At 42.9% G+C, this 19537-nt stretch overlaps 1 protein-coding gene across 1 annotated transcript in view; it reads left to right on the forward strand.

The window, feature by feature from the left end:
- KHDRBS3 (KH RNA binding domain containing, signal transduction associated 3) overlaps positions 1-19537 on the forward strand; it is a 192931-nt gene that overhangs the window by 133870 nt on the left and 39524 nt on the right. The window contains exon 6 of the mRNA XM_082258238.1: positions 14591-14730. Within this exon, the coding sequence (XP_082114364.1) occupies positions 14591-14730 (140 nt within the window). The remainder of the gene's footprint in view (positions 1-14590; positions 14731-19537) is intronic.

Genomic DNA, 19537 nt, shown 5'->3' on the forward strand with positions numbered 1-19537 from the left:
TTATTTTCAGTTAATCGTGATAGCGCATCCGCTTTTTTATTCTTGTCTGCAGGCATGTAGGTCACTAGGAAATTGAATCTTAGGAAGAATAGTGACTAGGGTTGAGCGAACACCTAGATGTCCGTGTTCGACGGGTTCGGCCGAACTTTAAAAAAAAGTCCGGGTCCGTGTCCCGGACTTTTACCGAACTTTTCCCGGACACCGAACCCCATTGAAGTCAATGGGGACCCGAACTTTAAGGCACTAAAATGGCTCTAAAACACCAAAGGAAAGGGCTAGAGTGCTGCAAATGGCAGCAAAACGTAATTAAGAGCATGGCAAGTGCTCTGCAAACAAATGTGGATAGGGAAATAACTTAAAACAACAAAAAAAAAACAGAAAAATAAAACAATGTTCTTCTTCATCTCTGAAGGACGAGGCCCATATGGAGTAGGAGGGAGGTTGAGGTGGTGGTGGATGTGGCGGTGACATAGGCGTGCGCACAGGGTGTGCTGGGTGTGCCTGGGCACACCCTAATCACCTAGGGCACATAGCATTGCCAGTGAGGAGATGGGAAAGATCTCCCTGGGACCTGCTCTGCTCTATTTCTCCTTGCCTACAGGTACATGGCCCCGATACATTACTCTCCCTGCTGGCAAACACATGCATGTGTATTTCAACTTTGGGGTGCACACCTTAATGCAATAGGCTGCGCACACCTATGGGCGGTGTAGGTGGAAGCGGCGGTGGAGGAGGACCAGGGCCGGATTAACAGCATCATGGGCTTGGTGCTGAGGATTTTGAAGGGCCTTAAGGGCCGTGCCTTGCCATGCACCCAGAGGAGGAAGGGTGCAGCCATGCATGCCTAATTCAACATGGGATGCTGTCTCTGAAGCCCATAAACACATCCATGCATCGCCAACTGTCCCTCCTTGTCCGGCCTTCACGCTGTGTGGGGAGGTTCTGAGGGTGCTGCCTGGGGAAGCGAGCATAGAAGCCAGACTTCTGTGTTTACAAGTGACAGAAGAGCGGTAACAGTGAATATGGCCAACCCGGGGCCTATATAAAAGGTAGGGGCCTGGAGCTGCAGCTCCAATAGCCCCTACATTAATCTGGCCCTGAGGAGGAGGACGAGGTAGCCAACACTGCTTCTTTTCAAAAATTTTAAATGAGGGTACACCCCAAAAGAGTGAGAAAGAGCAAAAATGGAACAATGGGTGGGTAAGGTCGGTATCCATTGCTATTCTGCATAAGGTACGGAAAAGTCCCGTGGGATCCATGCCTGGTTCATTTTAATGAACGTGAGCTTGTCCACATTGTCTCTGGACAGGCGGCTGCGCTTGTCTGTTATAACGCCCCCAGCCGTGCTAAATACCCGTTCAGATAATACACTGGCTGCAGGGCACGCCAGCACCTCCAAGGCGTAAAGGGCAAGCTCAAGCCATGTGCCCAATTTGGAGACCCAGAAGTTGAAGGGGGCAGACCCGTCATTCACTACATGTAGGTGTGTGCACACATACTGCTCCACCATGTTGGTAAAATGCTGCCTCCTGCTAAGACGTTCCATCTGAGCTGCTGGTGCTGCTGTTTGTTGTGGCGTGCTGACAAAGCTTTTCCACATTTCGGCCATGCTAACCCTGCCTTCTGAGGTGCTGGCGGTGCCCTGGTTGCGTTGGCGACCTCCTCCTCCTCCTCCTCTGCCTTGTGCTTCCACTGTGGCCCCGCTGTCAGATGGGAATGCCAGCAGCATGGCGTCTACCAGCGTGCGCTTGTACTCGCGCATCTTGCGATCGCGCTCCAGTGAGTGAATTAAGGACGGTACGTTGTCCTTGTAACGGGGATCCAGCAGCGTGGCCACCCAGTAATCAGCACAAGTTAGAATGTGGGCAACTCGGCGGTCGTTGTGGAGACACTGCAGCATGTAATCGCTCATGTGTGCCAGGCTGCCCAGAGGCAACGAAAGGCTGTCCTCTGTGGGAGGTGTATCGTCCGTGTCCTCTGTATCCCCCCAGCCACGCACCAGTGATGGCCATGAGCTGGCCTGGGTGCCACCCTGCTGTGAACATGGTTCCATCTCCTCCTCCAGCTCCTCCTCCTCCTCATCCTCCTCATCCTCCAGAACTGTGCCCCTGCTGGACAATTGCGTCCCTGGCGTTTGCGTGTGCAGGAACCCACCCTCGGAGCCCCTTGCGAATGACTGCCCTGAAAGCCTTGGAAATGTTACCTCTTCATCCTCCTCCTCCTCCTCATCCTGTGCCACATCCTCTTCCATCATCGCCCGAATTGTTTTTTCAAGGAGGCATAGAAGTGGGATAGTTAAGCTGAGAACGGCGTCATTGCCACTGGCCATGTTGGTGGAGTACTCAAAACAGCGCAACAAGGCACACAGGTCTCGCATGGAGGCCCAGTTAAATTAAATAGCGGAATAGAAAATATGATCCAAAAAAAGTGTATGTATATCACACGTACACAACCACACTGGGCCCCAATTACTATTGTTTGTACCCCTAAAAGGCTAGATGAGGAGTAGGGGGAGTATGGAACAGGCAGCACCCTCAAACCTTCAGAAGTATGAGATGAACCCCAACAACTTGGAAAGGTGGATCTCTCTCACACGTACCGACACAGACTATCCCGCAATTCAATTGATCCTCAAAGGTTTTTATTGAATAGCGGAATAGGAAATATGATCAAAAAAAGTGTATGTATCTCGCACGTACACAACCACACTAGGCCCCAATTACTATTGTTTGTACCCCTAAAAGGCTAGATGAGGAGTAGGGGGGGTATGGAACAGGCAGCACCCTCAAACCTTCAGAAGTATGAGATGAACCCCAACAACTTGGAAAGGTGGATCTCTCTCACACGTACCGACACAGACTATCCCCCAATTTAACTGATCCCCAAAGGTTTTTGATTAAATAGCGGAATAGAAAATATGATCCAAAAAAAGTGTATGTATATCACACGTACACAACCACACTAGGCCCCAATTACTATTGTTTGTACCCCTAAAAGGCTAGATGAGGAGTAGGGGGGGTATGGAACAGGCAGCACCCTCAAACCTTCAGAAGTATGAGATGAACCCCAACAACTTGGAAAGGTGGATCTCTCTCACACGTACCGACACAGACTATCCCCCAATTTAACTGATCCCCAAAGGTTTTTGATTAAATAGCGGAATAGAAAATATGATCCCAAAAAAGTGTATGTATATCACACGTACACAACCACACTGGGCCCCAATTACTATTGTTTGTACCCCTAAAAGGCTAGATGAGGAGTAGGGGGAGTATGGAACAGGCAGCACCCTCAAACCTTCAGAAGTATGAGATGAACCCCAACAACTTGGAAAGGTGGATCTCTCTCACACGTACCAACACAGACTATCCCCCAATTTAACTGATCCCCAAAGGTTTTTGATTAAATAGCGGAATAGAAAATATGATCCAAAAAAAGTGTATGTATATCACACGTACACAACCACACTAGGCCCCAATTACTATTGTTTGTACCCCTAAAAGGCTAGATGAGGAGTAGGGGGAGTATGGAACAGGCAGCACCCTCAAACCTTCAGAAGTATGAGATGAACCCCAACAACTTGGAAAGGTGGATCTCTCTCACACGTACCGACACAGACTATCCCCCAATTTAACTGATCCCCAAAGGTTTTTGATTAAATAGCGGAATAGAAAATATGATCCCAAAAAAGTGTATGTATATCACACGTACACAACCACACTGGGCCCCAATTACTATTGTTTGTACCCCTAAAAGGCTAGATGAGGAGTAGGGGGAGTATGGAACAGGCAGCACCCTCAAACCTTCAGAAGTATGAGATGAACCCCAACAACTTGGAAAGGTGGATCTCTCTCACACGTACCAACACAGACTATCCCCCAATTTAACTGATCCCCAAAGGTTTTTGATTAAATAGCGGAATAGAAAATATGATCCCAAAAAAGTGTATGTATATCACACGTACACAACCACACTAGGCCCCAATTACTATTGTTTGTACCCCTAAAAGGCTAGGAGTAGGGGGAGTATGGAACAGGCAGCACCCTCAAACCTTCAGAAGTATGAGATGAACCCCAACAACTTGGAAAGGTGGATCTCTCTCACACGTACCAACACAGACTATCCCCCAATTTAACTGATCCCCAAAGGTTTTTGATTAAATAGCGGAATAGAAAATATGATCCCAAAAAAGTGTATGTATATCACACGTACACAACCACACTAGGCCCCAATTACTATTGTTTGTACCCCTAAAAGGCTAGGAGTAGGGGGAGTATGGAACAGGCAGCACCCTCAAACCTTCAGAAGTATGAGATGAACCCCAACAACTTGGAAAGGTGGATCTCTCTCACACGTACCAACACAGACTATCCCCCAATTTAACTGATCCCCAAAGGTTTTTGATTAAATAGCGGAATAGAAAATATGATCCCAAAAAAGTGTATGTATATCACACGTACACAACCACACTAGGCCCCAATTACTATTGTTTGTACCCCTAAAAGGCTAGGAGTAGGGGGAGTATGGAACAGGCAGCACCCTCAAACCTTCAGAAGTATGAGATGAACCCCAACAACTTGGAAAGGTGGATCTCTCTCACACGTACCAACACAGACTATCCCCCAATTTAACTGATCCCCAAAGGTTTTTGATTAAATAGCGGAATAGAAAATATGATCCCAAAAAAGTGTATGTATATCACACGTACACAACCACACTAGGCCCCAATTACTATTGTTTGTACCCCTAAAAGGCTAGGAGTAGGGGGGAGTATGGAACAGGCAGCACCCTCAAACCTTCAGAAGTATGAGATGAACCCCAACAACTTGGAAAGGTGGATCTCTCTCACACGTACCAACACAGACTATCCCCCAATTTAACTGATCCCCAAAGGTTTTTGATTAAATAGCGGAATAGAAAATATGATCCCAAAAAAGTGTATGTATATCACACGTACACAACCACACTAGGCCCCAATTACTATTGTTTGTACCCCTAAAAGGCTAGGAGTAGGGGGAGTATGGAACAGGCAGCACCCTCAAACCTTCAGAAGTATGAGATGAACCCCAACAACTTGGAAAGGTGGATCTCTCTCACACGTACCAACACAGACTATCCCCCAATTTAACTGATCCCCAAAGGTTTTTGATTAAATAGCGGAATAGAAAATATGATCCCAAAAAAGTGTATGTATATCACACGTACACAACCACACTAGGCCCCAATTACTATTGTTTGTACCCCTAAAAGGCTAGGAGTAGGGGGAGTATGGAACAGGCAGCACCTTCAAACCTTCAGAAGTATGAGATGAACCCCAACAACTTGGAAAGGTGGATCTCTCTCACACGTACCAACACAGACTATCCCCCAATTTAACTGATCCCCAAAGGTTTTTGATTAAATAGCGGAATAGAAAATATGATCCCAAAAAAGTGTATGTATATCACACGTACACAACCACACTAGGCCCCAATTACTATTGTTTGTACCCCTAAAAGGCTAGATGAGGAGTAGGGGGAGTATGGAACAGGCAGCACCCTCAAACCTTCAGAAGTATGAGATTGTGTTCACTGTACCCCACAAAGATTGAGTTCACTGCACCCCACAATGATTGTGTTCACTGCACCCCACAAAGATTGTGTTCACTGCACCTCACAAAGATTGTGTTCACTGTACCCCCCAAAGATTGTGTTCACTGCACCCCACAAAGATTCTGTTCACTGTACCCCACAAAGATTGTGTTCACTGCACCCCAAAAAGATTGTGTTCACTGCACCCCAAAAAGGATGTTGTTCACTGCACCCCAAAAAGGATGTTGTTCACTCCACCCCAAAAAGATTGTGTTCACTGCACCCCACAAAGATTGTGTTCACTGCACCCCAAAAAGATTGTGTTCACTGCACCCCAAAAATGATTTTGTTCACTGCACCCCAAAAAGGATTTTGTTCACTGCACCCCAAAAAGGATGTTGTTCACTCCACCCCAAAAAGATTGTGTTCACTGCACCCCACAAAGGATTTTGTTCACTGCACCCCAAAAAGATTGTGTTCACTGCACCCCAAAAAGGATGTTGTTCACTGCACCCCAAAAAGGATTTTGTTCACTGCACCCCAAAAAGATTGTGTTCACTGCACCCCACAAAGGATTTTGTTCACTGCACCCCACAAAGATTGTGTTCACTGCACACCAAAAAGGATTGTGTTCACTGCACCCCAAAAAGATTTTGTTCACTGCACCCCAAAAAGATTGTGTTCACTGCAGCCCAAAAAGATTGTGTTCACTGCAGCCCAAAAAGATTGTGTTCACTGCAGCCCAAAAAGATTGTGTTCACTGCAGCCCAAAAAGATTGTGTTCACTGCAGCCCAAAAAGATTGTGTTCACTGCAGCTCACACACAGAAAAATGGATGTGGATCACTGACACCTGCCTATCTCCAATCCCACACCACACAGCAATATCGATTGTAGTTTGTAGAACACAGTTTCCCTAAAATTCAGCAGACTCTGTCCCTAACAGGATTGAGAAGAGATCGTAGATCAGGATTGAGTGCAGATTCACCCCACCCCCCACACAGCAATATCGATTGTAGTTTGTAGAAGACACTGACCCTATAATTCAGCAGACTCTATCCCTAAAATGCCTACAACTCGCCCTGCCTAAACACTCCGACCTGTCCCTCAATTCTATCCGGACACAAATGGTTTTTTCCTGCCTATCTTTCCCTAATCAGCAGCCAGCACGTTGATGTGTGCTCTGTCCCTGAATCTAAGCAGCATAATGACGCCGCTGCGGCTGCCTCGAACTTATAAAGACTTGGTCACATGCTTCAGACGGCCAATCACAGCTACTGAGACATTTGCAGGCATGGCTGGGATGGCTTAAGGCACACCAGTTAAACGATTGTTGATTGGCTGTTGAAAGCCCGCCATGAAAAGAGCGCCAAAGCATGCAAAACCCGGAAATAAAACGACCGAACACGGATTTTTACCCGAACATACAGTAAAGTGTCCGTGTCCGTGTTCGGGTACAAAAAATCCAATTATTCGGTACGAACACGAATAATACAGTCCGTGTTCGCTCAACACTAATAGTGACCATTGTACCTGCCGGTGGGAGAGAGTTTTGTTAGTCTGAAGATATTGAAGATTTTTATGATCTGTATATATGATTATTGGTAATCGGGTACCTTCAAGTAAATGTCGCCAGTTCTCCAGAGCCAGTTTTATGGCAAGCAACTCCTTTTCACCCACTGGGTAATTTACCTCTGGGCTGCTTAATGATTTGGAGAAGAAGGCAACTGGATGGAGTGGTGAAGTATTTGTTGGTCGTTGGGAGAGAACTGCTCCTACTGCCATATTTGACGCATCTACTTCCAGAATATATTGGAGGGATGGGTCTGGATGGCGTAGTATGGGAGCAGAGGTAAAGCTTGATTTTAACAAGCGAAAAGCGCCACTTGCTTCATCTAACCATTTAAATGTTTTTTTTATACTTGTGAGCTGTGTGAGAGGTCTCACAATGGCAGAGAAGTTCTTGATGAACTTCCTATAGAAGTTTGAAAATCCAAGGAATCGCTGTAGAGCCTTGCGGGTGGTTGGTATAGGCCAATCCTGAATGCAGGATATCTTACTCATATCCATCTTGATTCCGGTTTTGGATATGATGTATCCTAGGAATAATACTTCTTCTTTATGGAATAGGCATTTTTTTAATTTCACGTATAGATTGTGTGTGAGTAGTCTGGATAACACAAGTCTTACATGTTTTATATGTTCAGACAAGGATCGTAAATAGATAAGTATATCGTCCAGATATACCACCACACAGACATCAAGTAAGTCTCTAAAGATGTCATTTATGAATCGTTGGAAGGCCGCAGGAGCGTTACATAGCCCGAATGGCATTACAAGATATTCGAATAATCCGTATCTGGTTCTGAATGCTGTCTTCCACTCATCTCCATCACGGATTCGGATTAGATTGTATGCCCCTTTCAGGTCCAATTTTGAGAAGTAGTAAATAAGGGTACTAGAGGTACCAGAATCTTACAAATGGCCAGGAACAAACTGGTCACATGTGAGAGAAACTACTGATACCCAGTAGGATCTAATAAGGATTTTGCTGAAGTTATGTGGTAAAAAGCCCCACTCCTTGTTTTATAAATCCCCAAATAAAGATATAGCATATTCCCTTGTGTGGTGCTATCAGGGACCAGGATATGGACTTAGAGTTAGAGTTTTTTTTTGATTCACCAAGCAAGTTCAGTTTATTCGCAAAGTGAATCTTTTCTTTTTAGGATCCTCAGTTTGGAGCTAACCATCTAAATTAATTATGTGACTGACTGACAAAAACCTATTGAATGATCATTAACCCTTTGCTGACTGCCCTACAGCAGATTTACGTGATTCTGCACCTACGCATAGGTAGAGCGTGTGCATGCTGCTGGCGTGCCATTTTGGCTGTGATCAGTCTTAGCAGAAGCTGAGCAACGGGAGCCGGCCAATAGATGTCTGCCGGCACCCGCTGATCGCCAAGGAGAGACACAGGACGGAGCTTTGCCTTTGTAATTAATGCAGACCTCAATCCTGTCAGCGGGGATGTGCTGGATTTTGTTTTACTGCAAAGCAGGGAATAATATCCAGTACATCCCTTAGTAAAAGCAGCATACACATTTGATACTTTGATCGCCTTAGATATTTAACCCCTCCCAGTGTCATTAGTATAGTAATGGTGCATATTTTTAGCACTAATCACTGTATTAGTGTCACTGGTTCCTACAAGGTATCAAAAGTGTCAGTAAGTGTCACATTGTTTGCCGTAATATCACAGTCCCTGTTATAGGTCGCTGATCGCCTCCAATACTAGTATAAAAAAAAAATTCTACTATATAGCATAGTTTGTTGACACTAAAACTTTTACGCAAGCCAATCAATATACACTTATTAAATAGTTACATAGTTAGTCAGGTTGAAAAAAAGACACAAGTCCATCTGGCTCAACCAATAAAAATAAATAAATTTAAAAAAAAACAGTAATGAAAACCCAACCATATAATCCCATATCCCTGGATCAACTTTGCCTATAAATATTAGCACCCACTTATATTAAGTCCACCCAGGAAAGAATCCAGGCCTTTTTTTAAAGCAATCTAGTGAGCTAGCCAGAACTAGCTAGCCAGGGATTTTGATTTTGTTTTTACCAAAAATATGTAGCAGAATACATATTGGCCTAAACTCATAAAGAAATTAAATTTTTTTACATTTTTTTATTGGGTATGTTTTATAGCAGAAAGTAAAAAATAGTGTTTTTTTTTTTTCAGACTTGATTTTTTTATTTTTTATAGCGCATAAAATAAAAAGCGCAGTGGTGATCAAATACCACCAAAAGAAAGCTCTATTTGTGGGGAAAAAAGGACATAAGCACAATTTAATTTGGCTACCGTATTACATGACTGTGCAATTGTCAGTTAAAGTAACGCAATGCTGATTAGCAAATAATTGCCTGGTCACGAAGGGGGGATAAATCTTTCGGAGGTCAAGTGGTTAATGCTGGGGGGAGGGAGGGGGGTGTAGGTGGGAAGAGGTGGGGGTATAGTTTATAGATACACATACCCTTTAAAACACTAGGTATCAATATAGTACAGAGACTTGTTCACTGCATTTTTAAGAGTTCCTCACTTGCTAATATCTGTTTTCAAGTATTCTGCATCTCTTCCTTCCATCCAAGAAAGAGATCATGTATCTTACAGACTTCCCTGACTCTTCAGTGTTCCCTTATGAAGTGTAGTAAAACAAAATGAATGATTATTCAAGGACAGAACATTTTTACTTACCACTACAGAATAGAAAGTGCTCTTTTTTTTATTTAATGCTTGGATGTCCTTGAAATATTGGATCATTTTACAAAGCTCCTTGTATTTTTTTTTTTCCTGGATCATTCAAGGGCACCTTTTCCACACTTGTGAAAATAGAAAGTCACGTGGCAATAGATAATAAACCCTGTATTATGCAATGAAAATGATTAATTGTATTCTCAGGATGTAATTAACAGAGTTTTCCTAGCTGCTTCATTACTGTTTACGCAGTAACCTCTCTGATAAGGGCAAGGGGCTCGTTTTATAAAGCCTCAGCAAGCAGAATTAAGTTCCCCATTCCTCGTTTGCTGTTTTATTTTAGAATTCATCAACCATTTGTATTTTTAAAGATGCTGCACGGTATGGTAGGTTTACTCCCTAGTGTGCCCTCCAGTGGCAGCAGGTGCTTCATGGGCTGGGGGGGGGGGTGGCGGCCCACACCATACCCCCCCGGACCGCACCAGCTCCAGCCTGCACACCTAACCTCCCCCGGTCACCGGCTCACTCACCCTGGGCAGGCGGCGGTGACTTCCCCCTCAGTCTCCTCTGTGGGCTTCACCTGCGTCTCCTCCCTTCTCCTCCTTGGCCAATAGCATGGCTTCTCCTTTTGGCCAATCGGGAAACGGGTCTCAGGACCCGCTTCCTGATTGGCCAGGAGGAGAATCAGTGTGGCAATAGCGAATATTCATTCGCTATTGTCACACAACTGGGTGGGCTCACCCTTTTTTGAACCCTCTTAGAGCCTCTGGCTCTAATCACGTGCTTAAAAAAAAAAAAAAAAAACCCCATTGGAATCCATGCGTCCCGCGCCCTGCATGTAGATTAGGGGGCCCGGATGCAAGGATGGGGGGGGGGCGGGCCACCACTGGTGTCCTCCTTCATTAAAGGTCCACTTTCCCCTTTATTGATCTGTCTGCCACTGCTGCCATCATCTCCAGAACTAACAACTTAAAAGGCATCACCAGCTCCTTTGCTACCTTTACTGTGAATACCAGCACTGAGCATTGCCTATAACATCTTAGGCCTGCAGATCAGTCTACTTAGGATTGTTGAGTCCATTGAACATTCTGTAATTTCCCTTAGCCCTGAAGAAGGGGGGGGGGTTAAGACACCAACCACGTTGGAGGTCTATGGTCTTGTTTAATGTTACCATTTGGACAATAAAGACATTTTCATTTGGCACGCTCTTTGCATCATTTTTTTTTCTTTTACATTAGGCATAGCCACAGGCCTTTTTTTTAAGATTACCTTAACTGTTTCCGGACGGCCCGATGCACAATTACTGCGGCAGGCTGGCCCTCCTGCACGAAAAAGGACATCAATTTTATTTCGGTAGTGTTGCACAACCGCACAATTTTCCGTTATAGTAACGCAATGCCGAATCGAAAAAATGGCCTGGCCATTACGGGGGAAAACCTTCTGATCCAGAAGTGGTTAACCACTTAAGGACCGCCCGCCGGAGTTATACTGCGCCAGGCTGGCCCTCCTGCATGAAGCGATGTAGCCCTACATCGGTCGCGCACTTGGTGCTAGGGGGTGATTGTGTGCCACCACCTAGCACCAAGGCAGGCAGCGGGAATGCCGATGCATGGGGCCAGCGGCCATGATTGCCGCGGGGCACCCACGATCGCTCCCTGCTGAGAGAGAAGGACGGTTGGCTGTTGTAAACACAGCTGACATTTCTTCTCTCTGAAATGATCACAGAGCTCCTGTGATCCTTCTATATAGGATCACAGGTCTCTATGGTCATTTCACAAGCCAGAAGGGGGGGGTGTAAGTAGATGGCGCTGCCTAAAATTAATAATAGTAATATGTCTAGATAAAGTCAGGTGTAACAAGGCACTAGGCAGAGTGAATCATAAAAACATGTAAATAACACACTATATCATAACATAGAATTAAGTATTTAGATAAATAAATATATATGTGAAAGTTCCAAGAATGGGCCAATAGTGATATAATACAAAAATAACGGAATATGGGGGTGAAAAAGTGGTGTGTACCAATTTAACTTGGTGAAATTAATACAATAAATGGCTAAATAAAGTGACTGAGAACAAGTTGGTACAATGTGCAATATGAAGTAGTTGGATACTTAGTTGATAATATCAAATGATAAATAAATTAATTAATAAATATAAATCCAAAGTGCAAAGTGATCTCCAATAGTGACAATTAGTGCAATACCAATTAACAATGAAATAAAGTGGCTGGTGCTGTAGGGACCAATGTGCAAATCACTATAGCAAAAAAAAAAAAAAATAAAATTATAAGTGACTATGGTGATAAAATCGATTCGGACAAAAAGTCCATAAGGTGATAATTGGTGTTGAATCCAAAAATTAGGTGGGTCTTGGGGTGATCCGCTCAAGATGCGCAGGTGAGGAAACAAGGTGCTCCCCTCTCAGTAAAGCCCGCACTCACCAGAACACTGTACCCCTACAGGGGTAAAAGGCGTTGTACAATGGGAAAATCTTCCTAAATGGGACACTGGTTCTGGTGACAAGCAGAGATTCCCAGATGTTGGATGAGTGTCTCTCACTTCCTGTTTTGGAAGAAAGTGAAGGGAAATCTTCCAATGGGACACGGTTGGCAAAAAAAAAAAAATGATAGAGGTTATACCCTTTCCTTACTATATTCAAAATGAAAAAAAAAAAACTTTTGCCTTTAGCTCTGCTTGAAGGGCAGCTAATATTTGCAGTAGTAAATACTTTGTATTACATGCCTTCTGAAAGTACAAACTTTCAATTTTGCTTTTTACTCGGGTGGAATTGCAAGGTATGTATAAAGTATGCCACAAATCTTTCCTGCTCTTCTTCCTTACCATAGCAAGCATTCATTTTAACATCTAAATCAGAATGGGATCAGGTTAGTAGGGCCAGCAGGTGGCTGTTCTAATAGAACGTATCAAATACTGCAGAACAGTGCTTAAAGGCTCAAATGGCAAGATCACAGCGAAATAATAGTAACTCGCAACTCTACTGTCTCTGTTCCTTTTGAAACCAGCAATATTTTTCTGTTGTCTGGCTTCTGTTAAAGTGCAAGTCTGGACAAAGTAAGAAAAAAAAAATATATATATATATATATATATAGATAATAATATACTTTTATATATATATATATATATATATATATATATATATATATATATATATATAAAAATACATCTCTGAAGTACTTGCAGCTCAACGTACCTAAATACATAATAATGCACTTAGGCAAAAATAATCCACTGATGAAGTACTATATTGAGGGTACAGTGTTTACTAAAACTAAAACAAATTAGAGTAATTATTTTACGGTATTTTAAAATGAGCAAACAGTGTATCCAGGCAGAGTCAGGAAAGCAAATAGATTCCGAGTAGGAGAAAGTAGGTCCTGTTTCCTCTCAATAGATCTTTATATCAGTAGAGGGATCGCAAGCAGGAGGAAGGTGCTCCTAATTTCTCTTTATAGATCTTTAGTTATCACTAGAGGGATCTTTAGCAAGAAGAAGGAGGTCCTAGTTCCTTTATATACATCTTTAGATATCACTAAAGGGGTCACCAGCAGGAGGAAGGAGGTTTTGATTCCTCTATATAGACCTTTATATCACCAGAGGGATCACCAGTAAGAGCAAGGAGGTCCTGATTTCTCTATAAAGATCCTTAGTTATCATTAGAGGGATTCTCTGCAGGAGGAATGGGGCCCTGATTCCTCTATATAGTAGATCTTTATATTACTAATTTGAATTATTGAGGGATCACCATCAGAAGGAAGGTGGTCCTGATTCCTCTGTATACTGTAGATCTATATATCACTAGAGGGATCACCAGCAGAAGGAAGGAGGTCCTGGTTCCTCTGTATAGATCTTTAGTTATCACTAGAGGGATTCTCAGCAGGAGGAAGGAGGCCCTGATTCCTCTATATAGTAGATCTTTATATTACTATAGGAATCACCAGCAGGAGGAAGGAGGTCCTGATTTCTTTGTATAGATCTTTATATCACTAGAAGGATCACCAGCGGATCACCAGCAGAAGGAAGGAGGTCCAGATTCCTCTATATAGATCTTTAGTTATCACTAGAGCGATCTCCAGCAGAAGGAGGAGTGCTCCTTCACCGACAACATAGCACACCGACCTCTTACCCTGAGATATGTACCGCTAAATTATAGGTGGTCTAACAGTGCTCCGACACTCCTCTGGCTCACCCTTGTTCATCAAAAATAGCATCAGACCAGTTCCTGTTGTCCCCTCTGAGAATGTCTCTCCCAACCATCCCTGAACCACCAGGACTATCCCGAAAACTGAGGGCTTAATTTTCCAGGTGGTTCAGGGATGGTTGGGAGGGATGTTCTTAGAAGGGCCAACATGAACTAGTCTGATGCTATCTTTGATGAACAAGGGTGAGCCAGAGGAGTGTCCATATCTGAGGGTAAGGGGTTGGTGTGCTATGTTGTTGGTGGAGGAGTACTTTTTCACCTACTTTTTATATTGCAACACACTCTGGGTGTCCCCTGTGATTTGTGGACTTTTACATCTATGAACTTTTAGAGGGCTTTATATCCTCAAAGTTTCCTAGGATCTGTTGTCTTTTTTATGAATGAACTTTAGAGCTTTCTATATATATATGTTTTAATTGTCATCTACAATTTATGCTAGCTGCAGTCCACAACCCAAGTGCAGTGGAAAATGTTTTTGTTTATTAGTACAGGCCTTTATTCAAGGCTCATTATTGTATATTCTCTTTCACATGCAGGACTACAATGATGAAATTAGACAGGCACAGCTGCAGGAACTCACATACCTGAATGGCGGATCAGAAAATGCAGAAGTCCCAAGTGGTCGCGGGAAGCAGTCTGTTCGCCCTCGGGGAGCACCGGTATCTGCGTTGTCAAGGTAACGCTTCAGTTTAATAAAATCTCAGAAGTAGTTTTATTTAGAAAGTTCACACAGCTATTTAAAATATCAGTGCAAAGGTAAATGACTATTCTGTGCTATCAGAATAGGTTTAAAAATGTAGGGCAGAATATATTGTAACCTGAGTTGGGATGGGGTTAACAAGTAGCAAGCCTGCCTGTAGTTTTTGTATATTTCTGAACATCATTAAGGGGTCTTTCCTACCCTAAAGTTTGGTTATGTAGAGATGCTAAATCACCATTGACTTTTTACCATCTCCCTTCCCCTCAGCTTTTGATTGACCACTACCACCAATCGGAAACCATTGGCCGTCTCAATCTCCAATGGTGATTGACTCAATCGTGCCAGAGGGAAGATCATTTTATGACTACAATTCATAAACTGTATCTAACCTCAAGGACAAACGTAGCATATGCTGCAGTTTACCTAGATGTTGCTGCAGTTTACTTAGATGTGATGGCTGCATTAATTTTCCTTTCTTTTTTGTTTTTCTCTTTATTTTCACTTGGTGATTATGCCAATAACACATTTCCTGTGTAGTACCCTCCTAATCAGAGCAGGTTGCTAGGTAAATTTAGTTTAGCTCCTCTGTAATCAGTGGAGCAGGGGGGTGATTGTTATAGCCTGCTCAGTGTTACACATGTTGCTGGTCTGGTTGCTCCCCGTGCCTTCTGGAAGATTCTAGAAGTGCAGTTGGAGGTAGAATAGAAGAGTAGATTGAATATTTATAGGGGACCCAGCTAATCCCTGGAGAGGTTGCCTAGAAGGGGGCTAGAGAGTCCATAAATAGTCTGAAGTACTTTAGCAGGGTTTCCTGGATAGCCTTAAAGTGATTGTAAATGATCACCTTGTAAAACAACCCATTCAAATTAAAATAGAAATGAAAGGAAAAACATTTGTATATAGATATAAAAAAACATTATAAATCCATTTTCCCTTTTTTTTTTATAAGTGATCACATTCCCTCTGTTCTCAGCTACATAAGAGCTGGGGGGAGGAGAAGCAGCAGCACGCTGAGCTTGCCAGTGAACAGCTGTGCAGCGGGGGCATTTCAGGACAAGTCAGATCATTGGAGGACAGTACACTTATAGCTAGAGAACTCACCACGTTGTGCTCTCCAGCTTATTGTGGTCAATGTTTAATAGGAAAACAGAGGGACTATCAGGAACAGCAGGGATTTCACATAAAGGAAGAAATATAAAGAGAGCAGGATACTTTCTTATACAAGTACATTGTACAGCAGGCACATATCAGGAATATTACGTTTTGGGGTAACAAATGCTTTAAGCTTAGCCTGAGGAGGCTCCTACCTGAGGGGTTCTGTCCTTCTGGACAGTCTGCTGGAGATGCTGCTGAGATTTCACCAAGGTCCCAGGCATGGCTTTGGCTGAGGGGCCTATTCTCTAAAGTCTGGGGTTTATTTTATTTTTTCTGCTCTGGAGAAGCACGCCAGAAGATAGCAGGTAGAGGCTGGATGGAAGAGGGTCCAGAGTTGGTGGTATCGTGAGTCTGTGTCTTTCTCACTAGCACTCAATAGCTATCAGAAGGTTGTAGCTGATGCTTCTGATGCTTGTGTGTACTGACCTATGCTCTATGCCCCAGTTCTCCCACCAAGTAGAGACTTTGGGGTCAATTCACTAAGCTTTACTGCATGCGGTAAGGGTACCATGTTACTCATTTGCTTAAGTTATCGCATGTGGTAAGTAAAATCCAGTTCATAAAAAAAAGTAACGATTTTGCGGTAAACAAGGAAAAAAATCAATTGTCGGTAAATATTGCAATAAATTGTACAGTAATCTGTTAAAGTCAAATTCACAAATGAAACAGGAACTAAAAAAAGGTGCGATATTTAACACAACCCTTTTGGTGGTGGTAACAAGTGTGGTACTAGAAAAAGGGGCCCATTCAAACCCTCAGAAAGGGGCATTCCACCAACCAAGAGCCTAAGTCAACCCACAGAAGACCCACAGAAAGGGGCCTAATTCCACCCACAGGAAGGAGTTCTATTCCACCCACATTAAGGGGTGCAATACTACCTTCAGAGAGGAGTCTAATTCCACCCACAGGAAGGGGTTCCATTCCACCTACAGAAAGGGGTGCAATACTACCCTCAGAGAGAGGTCTAATTCCACCCACAGGAAGGGGTTCCATTCCACCCACAGAAAGGGGTGCAATACTACCCTCAGAGAGGAGTCTAATTCCACCCACAGGAAGGGGTTCCATTCCACCCACAGAAAGGGCTGCAATACTACCCTCAGAGAGAGGTCTAATTCAACCCACAGAGGACCCACAGAAAGTTGCCACTATTCCACCAGCAGCGGACACACAAAAATGTAGCATTATACATCATGAGTAGTGATTTTTATCTTTTTTATTATTAAATCAAAAAGGCATGACTTGCAGTGCAAATGAAATGCAAACATCGACTGAAATTTAACATAAAAAAAAAATAAAAAAATAAAAGTTTAATGCGGTATGGGACTGTTGGGTTGATAATGTATCTACAGAATCAGAATGACTGGGTGGACCTGGAAGATGGGCCTGGCAGGGGTATATTGACCCATGGTGGAGTAAAGAGTATCTCTATATGTAGCTGGAATTTCTTTTTTCCCCCTCCCCTATTTTGGGTTCGGTTTGGTTGAATGTAAGTATTGTTCGTCCACCATAGGGTGTTTGTATGTATTGATAATATATATATATATATATATTTTTTTTTTAAAGTAAACATTTAAAAAAGTGCAACAATGGAGTATATCAACCATGACAATTACTCCAGTTAGAAGTGACCTCTTGAAGTGGCCACTGTAATACTTTTGGTTATATACGCCAAGTTAAACTTCAATAGGAACATGAAAAATAAATACAAATGTTTAAAAAAAATATAAAATATGTTACAATTCAAAAATTTTAATAAAAACTATTGAAATAAAAAAAAAAAAGTATAAAATAAATATAGTCACATTTTCTTTAGTTTCTACAATATAAACATAGGCAGCAGCACAAAACTGGGCCAAAAACATAGAACAATCTAGTAAAGACCACTTTCAACAGCTCTAGCAGGCCATACATTTACAAAAAAAAAAAAAAACCCACATTTTATGAATGTATGGCATGAAGGATTTAGTAAAGGAGCGCAACACAGCTTAACAGCTATTTAAGGCAACAGAGTTCCACATGGAAAAGACAAAGCTTGGATTAGCAAGCATCAGGAGACATAAATTTGAGAAGGTAGTTCGAAATTCAATGCCTCCAAATACAGATTACTGTAAAAAATGTTAGGTTAAAAAAAAAAATTGTTTGCAAGAGAAAAATAACAAACATGTTAAAACGTAAAATGTTATAAGGAAATTACCTTAACCACTTCAGCCCCTGGAAGGTTTTACCTCCTTAATGACCAGGGCCATTTTTTTGCGATTCGGCACTGCGCTACTTTAACTAACAATTGCACGGTTCTGCGACGCTGTGCCCAAATAAAATTTATGTCCTTTTTTCCCACAAATAGAGCTTTCTGCGGTTTTTAGATTTAGCGCTATAAACAAAAAAAACAGTGCCAATTTTGAAAAAAAAAAAAAAATGTATATATATTTTTTACTTTCTGCTATAAAATATTCCCAATAAAAAAATTTAAAAAATCAAATTTGTTTATCAGTTTAGGCCAATTTGAATTTTGCTACATATTTTTGGTAAAAAAAAATACCAAAAAGCATATAATAAGTTATAGCGTTTACAAACTACGGGATAGATTTTTGGACTTTTTATTTTTTTTCTTGTTTTTATTAGTAATGGCGACAATCAGCAATTTTTAGTGGGACTGCGACATTACGGCAAACAAGTCTGACACTAAAGCCCCGTACACACGTACCGATTGTCGGCCGTAAATATTCGGCCGCCGAACGATCGGCCGATTGTCGGCTTGTTAGTATGATGCTTCCGACAACCGACAGCGACTTTTCGGCCGAACAGAATCGGGTGTGCAGGCTATAAAATTTTTGTTGGCCGTCACCAGAACGGCCGATTGTTCTCCAGTCAGTACAGAATTCGGCCGACAAACAGCAGATTAGCAAGACTGGGCATGCTCAGAAAAGAAAAAAGACAAGGAAAGTTAACCATCACATGACATCACTTCTGCAGTCGGCTGTTGTTGGCCGAAAAAATTTGTTTGCAGTCTTTTACACTTTTCAGCCGCCAGGGCAGCACCGGACAAAAGACGGCCGATCGTTCGGCCGACATTCGGTACGTGTGTACGGGGCTTAAGTTACACTTTTTGGGGACGAGTGACACCAATGCAGTGATCAGTGCTAAACAATATGCACTGTTACTGTATAAATGACACTGGCAGGGAAGTGGTTAATACTGGGGGTGATCAAGGGGTTAAGTGTGCTCCTAAATTGTGCTAACTGTTGGGGGGGCTCTGTGAAAGGCACACAGAGATCGGTGTTTCATCTTAGCTGAGACACACAATCTCACTATGCCTGTCTGACAGGAGAGCCGCCTGCTTTGTTTACATAGGCAGGCGGCTCTCCTGTCAGCTGCCCTGAAGATTGCGGGAGGTCGGCGGCGATCGTACCTGCTCCTCCCATGGTCTGGCTCCCGCTGTGTCTAATTACAGTGGGAACGTGGCTATAGCAGCGCGCGCGCGATGCCGAGACCACATGCTCGGCATCGTGCGCATAGATCTACTATCACATAAATCTACTTGATTATGTGCAGCCAAGCCGCTCTGCCGCAGTATATCTGAGTGAACGGTTGGCAAGTGGTTAAACAACCCTTAACCGTCGACACGTGC

This window comes from Pelophylax lessonae (genome assembly GCF_965119305.1).
Source record: "Pelophylax lessonae genome assembly, chromosome: 5".
Lineage (NCBI taxonomy): Eukaryota > Metazoa > Chordata > Amphibia > Anura > Ranidae > Pelophylax > Pelophylax lessonae.